This window comes from Pseudopipra pipra, chromosome Z, assembly GCF_036250125.1.
Source record: "Pseudopipra pipra isolate bDixPip1 chromosome Z, bDixPip1.hap1, whole genome shotgun sequence".
Taxonomy (NCBI): Eukaryota; Metazoa; Chordata; class Aves; order Passeriformes; family Pipridae; genus Pseudopipra; species Pseudopipra pipra.
The window spans coordinates 68,474,926-68,488,986 of record NC_087581.1 but is presented as its reverse complement, the minus strand read 5'-3'; the positions used below and the strand labels follow the sequence as shown (position 1 = coordinate 68,488,986).

Sequence of the window (14,061 nt, the reverse complement as noted above, 5' to 3'; positions counted from 1 at the left end):
TTCTCAATAATTATTTCTCTTAGTTCTTTCATTTTTATTCTTGTCATTCCCTCCCCACCCCCCTCTCAGTTCTTACAATTGAATGTCTGTCTTACAGTATCAAGGCAAAATTCACATTTCTCAGTGATGACTTCACTGCTATACAAAGGTAGCTTCTGTTCACTTGCATAACCAACGGCACCAGTTAAGTGTCTCCTGCTGTACAGAATCTATGCCACATTTCCCTAGTACTGAATACTGCACCCTTTCCAAAAACCCATTTGCATCACGCCTCTGAGAATAAAGGGTGTGTTTAGAATTATAAAAATGCCCAGTGGGTCTCGTAGGTGAAATTTAGACCAAAAAAAAGCTGAAAGTTACTTTACTGAAAGTAACTTCAACAGATTACCACCAATTCATGGCCAAGTATTTAGGCAAAGAATTCAGATAATAGTAGCAGTGCACTGTTTCCTGGGATGGAGGAGCAGTTGAGGGAGCTGGGGTTGTTTAGCTTGGAGAAAAGGAAGCTTAGGGGTGACTTTATCACCTTCTGCAGCTACTTGAAAGGATGTTGTATCTAGGGAGTTTGTCAAGTTGTGCTAGGGCAGGTATAGATTGGGTATTAGAAAGCATATTTTCACCAAAAAGAGTTATCAAGCATCGGAATAGGCTGCCCAGGGAAGCGACTGAGTCACCATCCCTGGGGTGTGCAAAGAGGTGTGAATGAGATGCATAGATATGGTGTGCTGGGACATGGCTTATTGGTGGCCTTGGTAGGGTTGGGTTTATGGTTTGATTCTATGATCTTAAGGATCTTTTCTGGCCTAAATGATCCTATGACTCCATGAAGTCTAAACAGGATCTGCAGAGAATGAAAGTGATTGAAATAGGACTCACAAAGGTCTGTTGCTGACTGCAGTAGCCACAGCAGCAAACTGAAACTATAATGAAGGGAGAGCAAAACCTCTCAAGTTCCAACTGTCTTTGAAGCCCACAATAACTTTTAGACTCTTGATTGCATTCCAGAAATACTCAATTAGGAGATTCTGTCCACTGACAGAAGTCATTTACCTTTCAAACGATATGATGAAGCACTGTTAGGAAACATGATACTGAAATCCAGGGACAAACTCAACACTTCAACACAGTCAACAGACAAAACGAGGTGATGAAAGCAAAATCCAAACTCAAGAAAGGAACAGACTACATACACACACTAAAAGATTTTTGCCATGAGATCCACAGTGATAACATCTGATTACCTTACTCCTATTAATCCACTCCCCTTTGGAAAGAAGCACCAGAAACTGATCCCTTATTAAGATGTAAGAACATTTTTGTCTTCAAAAATCACTGAATTTTAAGTGACGCAAGAAACAAAAACTCATTTGGACTTGAAAAGCGACACATCAAATACCCTGACAACCTAGAATGAGAACTGGAGATGCTACTTTATAGTAAGTATATAATAACATTTACTGTCCCTCCCATAACAGCATAATAATTAGTTTACACCTTCTACTCTGGAACATACACTTTTTCTGCACTACCCAGCATATTTCTGTAAGAGCTACAACTATCTCTTAGCTATCTGCCCAAAAGCAACCACCACCACCACTCAAATGCGATGCACAATCATAACCAAAGTCTGCAACAGATTTAAGAATTTAAAGAAATTTTATTTTTATGTCAAATCACCACAAAGAATACTGCGCTGATTGGAACATAATTTTCGAACTTGATTCATTAAAATCTTCCAGTTTGTAATTTACCTGAGTCTGCTGCAGAAAGAGCCACAGAAACGCAAAGGCCATGTTGCAGAATTTAAGTCCAGTTTACCGATGAGAACATTGTGAGGAACCTTGAACTTGAACATAATCCCAAAAAAATGAGAAACAAAAAGGAAAGTATCCACCTATGAAATACTTCATTTCCCCTTTCCTTGTAAGCATTTTTTAAGTAAAAGCTCTTAAACACAAAGAGTCATCTTCATCTATATAACCTTCATAAAGCTTAGAGTTGAGATACTGGAACAAAACCAATATTGATCAAAATCTGTCACAAAAACTAGCACATAGGGCAGAATCCTTGGAAAAAGAGAACAACAAACAAAATCAAAAAGAAATCTTGACTTTGCAATCCTGTTTTATTCCACTGTCAACCAACAGTATTAGTAACTTGCTTTCAAGAATTAACTGTACCATCTTTATATCTGGCACGCACTCAGTCAACTGTGAGGGTAAAGCAGCTTCTTTATAGACTGACTTAAACTTAACAACATTTCAGCATTACTCAGAGGGCTCTCAGCTTTTTGTTTTTTAACTCATTTGCAGTGAATATACTTAGATGGTTCTACTGCCACCAGCAGAGAATCATCACAGAGAAACTATCACCAATGTTTTGTACTTTGAGATTCAACTCAGCAGCTCCACTAACATTTCTGAGGTCATAGCACAAGGAAGGCAGACTGTAAGCAGCTGAATGAAAATGAACAGCCTGAGAAAGTGTAAAAGACAACCAATTAGATCAGAAATCTAAATCACAGCAGGTGATGGTTGCTCAGAATTATTTTTCTCTTTCTTAAGCACATGGGGAAAACCTAACTCTAGTTAATGAAGACCATTAAATTATGTAATGACAGAACACAACAGATAGAATTTCAAATATCAACCATGACTATTAAGTGCCATATTATCCTTTGGACATCAGCCCATGACTACATGGGATGGCTGTTTGCTTGCATCAGCAATGTGACTTCCTCCTTTTCCATTCAAAGCACATACATTACCCTCCCAATCCCTTTTAACATCCATTCCCTGCATCCATACCTCTGTTGGAAAACACATGAAACTTCCTGGGGTAAAAAAAAGTCACAACTATGCTCAAAAGCTGTTGCAGCTCACAACAGATGGACCATTAGGTGTTTCTAGACAAATCTCCATTTTCAATCTCTTTTTCCATCTGCCCTTTCTGTTTTATTTCCCCAACCTCCTTTTACAAAGGGCGGGAGCTATTGCATCCACAAAGGCAACCTGCATGTTCTCAATCCTTCTTTGGACACTTAAATTTCACTAATATCCACAGCAGAGCTGTGTGAGTGTTCTCCATGTTCAATTATCACAACCCTCTCAGGTAGTAGCCATCTGGCTATAGTATAGTACTACATACTCAGCACACAGCTTTCAGTATGAGACTAACCCTTAGAACACAGCATTAACCTGACAAACTGACTGGAATGAATGCAGGGATGATGCGATCTGGCAACACCATACAACCCAACGTTTGGTCTTTTTCTCTCCTATTTTTCTTTTATTCTCACCTGTCATATGAAATCTCTATTTATTTAGTTACAATTTACTCTCTGTTTCCAACCTCAGGTCTGTCTAGATTTCTCTCTTTATGAATTTAGTTGTGTAACAAAGGGAAAGCCTGATTGAAGTGGACAGCAGAAAATGCCCTTAAGCTTGTGATGGTTGACAAAAAGGGGGCATGGGTTATCTAACCTTTTGTTTTTTCTCCAACATTATAACAGCCAGCCCCCAATTTTGCATTATTCTTAGTATGACCGAAATCCTGTTTGTGCTGAAGACCCTATGTGAATTGACTTATTTTTGTTTATTTCAGATCCTGAGTAACCTCTGGAAGTGTTGCTATGGCACACTCTCAGGCGTTTCAAGAATTCAGATATCTCATTAAGGTGCATTCTTCCCATCTGCACTTAAAAGGGGGGTGAGGGGTGAGAAGGGATAGGTGGGTGTGGGAGTGTGGGTGGGGAGAGAGCCTGTGCATGCATTGTTTGCATCGTTCCCACCACACACATTAGGTTTCTGACTTATACTGCATTTTGCAGAAGCATGTCTCATTGCTGATTACAGATGGAACCTAGAGAAAGACTATATCACTAGCTTTGGGGGCTATCCCCCTTCAGACTGTCTTCTACAGAAAGAAAATCCCCAAAAGAACATATACAGCCACATCCTTGACAAGGAAAGAAAAATTAAATGCGGGTCTGAACACAGACATCAGTCCCACGTGCAACTTATATTTGGAGATACTGTTGACTTAGGAATTAAGGATATATCAAAAGACAATTAAATATATCAGTTGCTAATTATCTTTGTGACAGAAATGAATGCTGGCTTACAATACACCTATAATCTCTGCTTCTTGCTTGAAGAAAAAAAAACATTCACATGACAGGCTTCCACCCATAACAGATAAAAACCCTTTAAAAGGATGCTGATGAATAAGCGCTCCTTATCCTGCAAAAGAACAAGAAAGTAGTAGCAAAACAATGCTGTACACTGAAAACTAGCTTCCACTACTCCACCAGTCAAGCCAGCTTGTACTGTAGAAGAATTCAGAGCAAAAACAACTGTACTATTGCAGGGAGTCAAAATTAATTCTCAAAAATCATGTTTGTTTACTTAGATTGCAGCATTCACTGGTTATTCCATTTTGCAATATTACACCAAACAGGTATCACTCAAACTGTACTAGTTGCAGAAAGTCTAGTGGCTCCTGCTGTTTGAACGTGCTATTCAGTACTGGAACAAACACAGCTCGCTACTATATACATCAATAAAATTGTACTTTAAACTGATGCTGTAGTCTGAATGCCAAAGCAAAGAGTCCAGAAGTCAAAAATCAAGGAAATAATATATTTCCTTCCTTTCCCAAGCTTCCCACACTGAATAGAAGGGGAAGAAAAAAGGGGTGACAATTTTATCCCATACCTCAGACAGTCAACAGTTTATTCTGCAATTGCCAGAACTGACATGTGTGTATCAAATCAATAACTTGTACCGTGGTTAAGGAATTTCATTCCTGGAAAATTTTAGCAACAGAATTCCTTTCTATGCTGTCTTCCATTTTCAATAAAGGTTTTATGTTCAAGATGTCATCTTCTTCAGCATGAAATGCTTGGTCGTACACAATTTAAACTCTTGACTATATTAAAGCGTTCAGCTGTACATAATGAAAGAGATAATGGGTTTGCCTTTTATTTTTTTAACCATCATAAAATTGCAGATGAAAAGTAAGTTTCTTTGTTGCCCAAAGGAAGACACAAACTGTGCTGCATGCTGATGTATGTAACCCTGAAGAAGTAACACGTTTCTCTACTAAACACTGGTCAGCTGTAAAAACTAGAATGTTTGCTGAATGGTTCCTACTTTGCAAGTCCACTGAGTTCTAACATTTCCCTTTTTCTATCCTGTGCATTTCTCAATCTCTCAAGTCTGGCAACTTGCCCTGAAACCAAGAACATAAAAAGATCCTTGTGAATTCATCCATTTCTTTTAAACTGGTACAGCAACAGGAAAAATATTTTTAATGACCGCATTATTGCAGTTATCAGAAAATGAACTGCTAAACAAAAAAAATAATGAAAGCTGAGCAATATATTCTTGTTATTCTCCATACAGGACAACACACAATTTAAAATTAATAATCACATCACTCATTACCTTCTCCTAGGTAACAAGTGACAGGACAGGACAAGAGGAAATAGCCTAATGTTGCGCCAGGGGAATTTTGGATTAAATATTAGGAAAAAACTTTCATGGAAAGTGTTGTAGAACATTGGAATAGACAGCTCAGCCAAGTGGTGGAGTCACCATCCCTGGAAGTGTTCAAAAAATATGCAGATATGGCATTTGGGGACACATTGTAATGGTGAACATGGTAGTGGCACTAGGTTGACAGTTAGATTTGATCATAAATGTCTTTTCCAAGGCTTAATAAGTCTATGATTCTATCATTTTCTGAGTACTTCTATCAACAGTGATTAGAAGGGCTGTATCAGGCCTACACTTACCTCTGCAGGCCCTCCTAACCACATTTTGATAAAGCAGAACTACCTGCACGTTAAATTTTGGATTGTTTTTATATATGTTCCCCTCCCAGACTGGCTCCTTCACTGAGAGCTTGTACATGTGGTGATTATTATACCATATGGTGTCAGAGGCAAAGAGTGACTGTGTTCAGCAAAAGGAATATAATGCAGTCATTATCACGACTTGTGAGGCAGTGAGGTAATCCAGTTATCAATTCTCATGGCACTTCTTAAAACATGAAAGGAAATCTACAACATGGAGTCATTCAAGTATGCTGTCTACATGTTAAATCTAGTAAGAAACACACGCCTAAAAGAAGGCTGCAGTGACGTGGGGGTCAGTCTTCTCCCAGTCAGCAAGTGACAGGACAAGAGGAAATGGCCTCAAGTTGTACCAGGGGAAGTTTAGATGGGCTATTAGGAAAAAATCCTTCACCAAAAAGGTTATGTAGCACTGGAGCAGGCTGCCCAAGGAAGTGGTGGAGCCACCATCCCTGGAGGTATTTAGATGTGTAGATGTGCCACTTGGGGACATGGTTTAGTGGTGGACTTGGCAGCGCCGAGTTAACAGTTGGACTTGATGATCTTAAAAGTCTTTTCCAGCCTAAATGATTCTATGAATAGAAATGTACAGACTGAAGTGTTCCCACAAGCCAGACTATAAATGACTGATTGGCTGATAGACATCTACTAATAATGTTTACTCACATATAAAGAAGAACACTTGGCAAAGTATAGGATTAGTCTTCTGGTTAAAAAAATAAGAGTTAAAGTATCACACTTATGTCTTCTAGTATTCTTCATGAAAAGGGAAGTGCTGTACAAAAAGCTGGATTATACATCCTTTTTAAACAAAAAAATAATAAGTCTTTAGTTCTTGTTTACATAGATACATGAAAAACAAGATGGAATGACATCAGAAAGAAACTGAAATTTGACCCGATGTTTTTCCACTGTCAGTCACATAAGGAAGTTACTAGATTGCTCAGCTTTTTTTTTTTTTTTCACACCTGCTAAGCCTTGCATCTGCCAAATTGGTGGGAGACATAAAAAAATATTTATTCCTCAAGCTCCATATGACAGCTACAGAAGCTGCTGCTCTGCTTTCAATCAGCTGAAATGCTATTATAACAAACAGTTCTCAATTTGTTGTTCTCCACATTTAACAGCGAAGACTTCAATATGAAATACTAAAAAATTAATACTTAGAAAAAAACCCCAAAGAAACATTTTACAGAAAAGTAAAATCTTGTATCCAGCTGTTCACTTGCAATTCCATACACTTCTTTGGAAAGGTCATTTAAATGAACTGCTCTACATGCAGCAGAACTCAAAAGAGTTTTAAAGCTTTTTTAGGGATGATGTCCTTTATTCATCAGTCAGTCAATATATCCTCATCAATTTACCCACATTTTTGCTGGCAGCCCTACTAGACAAAACATTCTAAAGCATTCCAGACTTGCACACAGCTGGCCAGACAGCACAGACCATGCCGATAGGTCTACTGACTAAATCAAAACATACACAGCAGCAGTGTGCTCCATCTTTGTCTCAGGCAATTCAGCCAGTGATGCTGACAAGCCTGCAAGTACTAAAGCATTTCACAGCTGTAGCCATTCCTGAGATCCTCAGAATGGTTTTTGGTGGCTGGAACACAGGAAACATGAACTAACAGTCAAACCATAACTGCTCTGTTTTCCCAATTAGTCAGGCTAAAAATGGAAATTCAGAAAGGTGCATAGATCACTCTCTGAACAAAACTACTCAGAAACTACACTGCCATCTGCATGTACAACTGTGTTCTTTGGGTTCTAAAGCAAAACGTTCCTCAGTCATAGAACTGGAAACTTGATTGCCTTAAGGTTTGCAGAGAAAGTACTAGAATGCCAAGTGATACAAATGACCCAGCAAAAAGACTGTGGTGGAAAACCACGCTGAGTAGAAACACAGAAAAAACGCAACTTCCTCTTCTAAAGCTCAGCAGTTCTGCAGAACTGAAAAAGTAAAAGGAAGAAACACTTTGCCGTTTTTCTTTAAATATATTGCTTATTATGCTCCTCTTTTTATGCAGCTGCTTCTCAGAGCTCCTTTTTTAAAGCTACTTTCACACTGTGCATTAAAAAGAAAAATCTTTCGTTCAACATCTGAAAAACAAGAGAGGTAATTGATGCATAAAATTTGTTTTAATATTTTTCTTTTAAATCATTGAAACCTATTTACAAGTTCAAAATGTCTTTTCTTTGCTAAACTGTGCAGTACTAAAACAACATAAGAAATTTAAAATCAAATACGTGTAACTAAAACAGTTGAAAATTCAAAATTATGTACCATAAAGCAAGGTCCTAATCTGGAAATATGCTAGTGTTTAGGCACAATACTGTAATTAAGAACTGAAATAGAGATTCGCAGACAAGCAAAGTAATACAAATACCTTCAGCCTCCAATTATCTCCTACTTCTGTTTTGATTCTGTTCAGCCAATTTTCATCGAAGTAAGCAGGGTCTCTGAAACACAAAGAGTGTAGAGTATTCATTAAAAACAGGTCAGAGAAACTGTGAGTACACCTTAGTCATTAAGCCCCAATCTCAGGCTTGAGGTCATTTAAATGACTACCTCTTCTGTCTGACACGTTGCCTGAGTATAGTAGCTCAGAATCCTGTTACTACTCATTTTTCTAAGACCTTGCACCCTGTTGATGGCATAGCTTCATTTGTGTGCCATGGGTAATTAATGCTTTTGACAAAGCTGCTGTACTTGGAACGTATTATGCCACTTTTTCCTCCATAAATCCTACCTCTAATTTCTCCTCTGGTGCTGGAGTAATATTTAGTTGCACTCCTGGAAAGTGTTAAAAATAAATACTTTTCCATATATTATGGATCCCTACTGCTGTACACTGCTTACAACTACTCAACTTTTAAATGAAAAGCTTGAGACTGAACACTACATATGCTGTAGTGGGAAGAGTTGAAGGAGTAGGTCAATATAATATAAGGAATGGATCATATTTCATCCAACATATAAAGATAATACAGTTCAGAGTGAAAAAAAAAAAGCTCACCTTTTCTATTTTTTTTATTAGCAAAAGGCTCTTAAGAGTCAGTGTGGTAGGCCAGGTGACACTTCCACATGAAATATTCTATTTTTCTGGACTCATACTTCTGCATTTTCCACTGAGTACTACCAGATTTACTGCTGTACCCTCTACAGATAGAAGGGGTTCTGGACTGAGCTCTTTTTTTAGGGGTAAGATGCCATGAGATCTCTTGGCAAAAGTTCAAGAAAACTCTGAACATGCCTGGAGAGTGAAACAACATTTATATCATACATACTGTAAACCTGCAATTACACCAGTACTTTATTAGGGCACACACTTTGCAGCCACACTTTGTACCTGATGCCCAGCATCTCCTGTATTCCACCTTTCCCACAATGTCTTCACAATGCACCAAGGTCTGCAAGCAGTACTACATTTACAATACACAGCAATGGAGAAAGATCACAGACAGCAATGTTTCTCTACTGATACATTCCCATTGCTATTTTTTACACATTTTGTTACAGATCTTCTGGTGAGGATTACAACATATTTCCTTTCCTTTAATATGGCATCAGCAAACATATATCTGGAAGAACAGCTTTAATTACCAGTTAAATTGATGTCTCCAAATTATTTCCATTCTAAAACAGTACAGTTCTAGCACGGGTGACATAATTAAACTATTAAATAGAAAAAGCAATGTCTTATCCAGAGTTTCACCTGGTTTTGAAATAAATGTTCTCAAATAGCTTTCAGTGGCCTCTCTGCCATGAGAAGACAAGTAAAGCTAAAAATAAAATTGATACAAATACGTGTAAGATCTACAACATACGAAGAAGGCTCACATTCAGCTTTCACATGAAACAACTAGCTCTCCTTGCAAAAAGCCTCAATTAAAAAGTCTTAATTCACCTAACTTCCACTCAATCACACCAAAATCACCTGCACAGTAATGAAAAAACATGCAAGTTTTAGGTGTGGAGTTCAAAAACCACCCTACTATCTCTCAAATAAATGGGTCTTCTGGGAATTCACAACACACAAGTAAGCCCAGCTTAAAAACAGACTCACAACTACAAAATTTTCATGTGGCTGAGAAAGCAGGTATGACTAATTACCTGTGCTTCATCAGCAAAAAAGATCAACAGGACTTTCTTAAGGATTGTATCTTATAATTTTAAAGGTTGCACTTGATCACTTACATCTCCAGCTACTTCAAAAGGCCGCAGTGCCATGAAAATTGACTTACCATTTTCATGCTAAATAATGACTCTAAGAAGCAACATGGCTAAGCATAAACAATATCTCTCACAAGGAAAATTATATTTGGACTGACTGGACAGCTGATATTGCATACCAAATTTGCAACAATAAGGGCATCAATAACAGCATCAGCTGATAATTTCAGGGTTAGATCTAACTCACTCCACTCAGGAAGCCTCAGGAAAAGAAAACAGGCAGTTTTTCTCAGTTACTACTGTAAAAATAACACATGGATCAGCAACCACCTTTTACAGTCTTGATGGGAGTCATAGGCTACCTAAACCTTTATATGTCATCAGACATACGTAAGGAAGGTCCCTGAGAATTAAATCTAAGCTCACTGTGGCAGTCCTCTTCCACAGATCCTATTGGTTTTTTTACTTTTATGTATACAAATCTCATGGAAGTATCCAAGAGTCCAGCAGCTCACAGGCAACCCATTCAAAATCATGCCCATATAACAGTTGTCAAAATAGCACCAAAACCTGCCCTTAGAGAATCTTCATACAGGTTACACAATAATTAGCTGCATACTGGAAAAACACTTTGCCAGGAATACAATAAGTAGATAAGCAACAGGTTGGTATCAACACCAAGAAAATACAGAGATCATTCTTTCCTTCAAATAAATCACCTGCCCTTATAATTTCATTTCTGTCTTCGAAAGTCCAATTAAAGTTCATGATTAATACCAACAGAAATGCTTTCTCTATATATCAAACTATTGGAAATCAAATCTGAAATAAAAGCTATTCCACAAGGATTTCTACACATACTTTTTAAAAGGGGCTTCTAGATGTTAGGTCATTCACAGTCCTTGCTGCAAACAAGTTTTCCTCTGCTAAATTTTTGGGAATCAGGATTCAATCGTATTCAGAATTTTTTAACTGCCTTAGTCTGTGTCATTAGAAAACAACAGTGTCATTCTTATGGTGTTTGAAAAAGCATCACCTAAGGAAATACAAAAAATGTGTGTTGAGAACTGCGCAGCTAAACCTGCCATCTCATTCTGAAGAATCACTGCACTAAACAAGGGCAGTGGATGGAACATCACCATTACCAGGAGATGACTCGTTCATGAACCAAGTACTTTGAATTCAGTGAGTTTCTGAGCCTAGATCCAAACTTAGACCATCTCTTGCACTGGATAACTTTTCAGGTTTAGAAAGGTATTTGTGTATCAGTTGATTACTGCCTAGTATCTGAATAGTACTGTAGATAATTGGGACTTTTCTTCAGAGCACTGTTGATAATGCTCTATCACTTCATGTGATGTTTTCAGCAGTGCTCATTTATACCATCTCCATCTTATTTTGTATGCAAATTTTCCTTTATTTAAGCAGTCATCTCTCCGTATCACAGATGCCAAGAGACAGAAATACTCTTCTGAAGAAAACCAACCCACAGAGCATGTAGTATAACTCATGATTATTACTCATTTTGACAGTGGTACAGTAAACTGCTTCAAGAAACGTCTGTTTACAAAAAATTCCCTCCCCCAGCAATAATGTATTAGCATGGCTTTTGTGTTCTGCATGTGTCAAAACATACACAGTGTGCTGCAATGTATAATATATCAAATGAATAATTCATTAAGAGGACACGATGCACAGATGAAAATACATACCATCTCTTACATTTACCAAGGCCAGTATGACACAGGAAGGGAGAATCAAAGCAAGAGGGACACCTGGTACCAAACAGTCTCCAGAGTGAGATGAAAGGAAAATTTTAAAACATAGTATAAAACAGGAAATTATGCTGTTCTAGGGATACCAGTGGACAGTAAACACATAAAGAACATCTGAGAAGGTTAAAAAAAAAAAGAAAGAAAGAAAATAAGGATGCAACTCAGAAGCAAGCTATGGCACTTCTACCAGCATAAGCTACATGATTTTAGGTAGACAGTCTACTCATAGACAGTTTAAAGATCTTTTGCTTCCAATCTTTCTCCTGGAATACAACAACACTCTGTAAAATAATCATCAACACTGATTATGTACAGGCATCTTATCTTACTGTATTTCATACCACTGCTAGTCAGGACCAATAACCTTCACATCTGAAAACAAACAGTGAATCTTACAGAATAACACAAAAAAAAAGTAAGATAAAGCTTAGGCTGATTTTCCTCCTCCAAGACAATATAGTCAGCACTGGAGAATTTCATTCAATGGTACTTTAACCTGAAATTTGAAGATAAAGGTTTATGCTATAAAGTAAGAAAATGTCCCTCAGGGATTTACCAATAACTTTATTAACAACTGAGACTGTAAGCAAAATGCTCATGCTTGGTTACATAGAACACATTTCTGCCATTTTCTACCACATACTACATTAGAAGTGAAAAGCTTCTGAAGGGGTTAGTAATTTCTGCTGCAACCTTTTCTTCCTTTCTTGCAGCAGCTTTGTTACAAAGAATTCTGATATATTTGTTGCGATTGAATGGCCCTTACCTACAAATGGGCTGCTACTTTGAATCCAAAAAATATTGAGAACTATGTACAAAAGAATTCAGAACAATGGAAGAAGCTTTTGGCCCCTTCTGAACACTTGGCACAAGGCACAGCTAGTTTTTATCAGCTGATGAATAAGCAATGTTCCTCCTTTTTAATTTTACTGACAATAAATCCTACAGTTCTTTATTGTGCACATTTTCTCTATGTCTAAAACAACAAATTCCCCAAACTAGGGGTCTCTCAAAAACTGTTCCTTACGATAAACTACTACCTCCTCTCCTCATAAGTACCAGTGAACTCTTCCTATTAAGGTAGAGGCTAAAAAAAACCAGAAATAATACAGTTCACTTTCAAATTTTTAGGTTTTCCGGAACAAACATTATCCTCACTCTCCTATGGAAATACATCCAGATCACTGGACCACCCCAATATCTTTAAATTTTCATCACTGCTCTGCCTCACTTAATTTGATTTCTTCATTGACAATATTTTCTTCATTCCTAATGAACTTTTTTCTTTTTTTTTTTTAAATTCTCACTGGATATATTAATCTGCTATTTCAGCCTTTACCTAATTAACCTCTTAATACTAGTAGGCTCAAAGAACACATACTGATAAAGAGACTCAAATAGGAGGCAGCTATACTGAAAAACACCCAATTTCCAAGGAACATGAATTACAAAAATAGTACTTTACCCTCCTCAATGGAATAAAAGTAACAGCACTTCACTTTTGTGTCTGCAGCCAAGACAATAAACTTGCCCTTTGAAGATTACCTTTTTGACAGATTTTCATGTGAAAGACAAGTGTTCAAGTTTTCACTGCAAATGACAGGTTTGCAGTGATCTGGTGCTTTCAGGCTGTTCTTGCTCTTTGCTGTTTAATGTCACTGTATGACTTTTCCAAATAACCTTAAGTCTTGCTCTTACACATTTCTCTACCTGCCAGTGCTCCTTACATAAAAAGAAGGGTAGACTGCAAAAGCCTGCTCTAGACTTGCTTCAAATTGTTGAACATTCCCTAATTCCCTACACATTCTTCCTGTGGTATCTTTTCAAAGGAGCACAAAGAGGATTTCAATGGTAGGGTTGAATTTGGTTTTGTTTTAAAGAAAGAATACTTAAAATGGCTTTGTCAACACGCTCTTGATCAGTTTTCTATTCAGCTATACAAATGCTGATCCCTGTATCTGACCTATATTCCAGTCTCTCACATCCAGGAAAACAGACAATGTTTGGCTATTCTGCAACCCTACTTCAAAAATCAATTAGACCAATCTTCTGTTAAACAATGTGTAATAAGAAGTGTATCTTCTACTTTTCTGGTTAAAAAAAAAAAAGGCAGCAATAATACTTTCCCCCAAAGATTGTTCATATATTAACATACAGACTGGGGAATGAGATGCTGGAAAGCAGTGCCACAGAAAGGGTCCTGGGGGTCCTGGTCTGTGGCAAGTTGAGTCTGAGTCAGCAGTGCCCTGGCAG

The 14,061-nt window shown here is 37.6% G+C and overlaps 1 protein-coding gene across 5 annotated transcripts in view; it reads right to left on the bottom strand.

Moving 5' to 3' along the window:
* The window catches only part of HOOK3 (hook microtubule tethering protein 3), an 83,212-nt gene that overhangs the window by 51,782 nt on the left and 17,369 nt on the right, over nucleotides 1–14,061 (bottom strand). For 4 of the 5 annotated variants that reach the window (XM_064642054.1, XM_064642051.1, XM_064642053.1 and 1 more), the window contains exon 3: nucleotides 8,247–8,319. In XM_064642054.1, the coding sequence (XP_064498124.1) occupies nucleotides 8,247–8,319 (73 nt within the window). Of the gene's footprint in view, nucleotides 1–1,751; nucleotides 1,847–8,246; nucleotides 8,320–14,061 lie in introns of all 5 variants that reach the window. The other variant, XM_064642055.1, reaches the window with a different exon arrangement.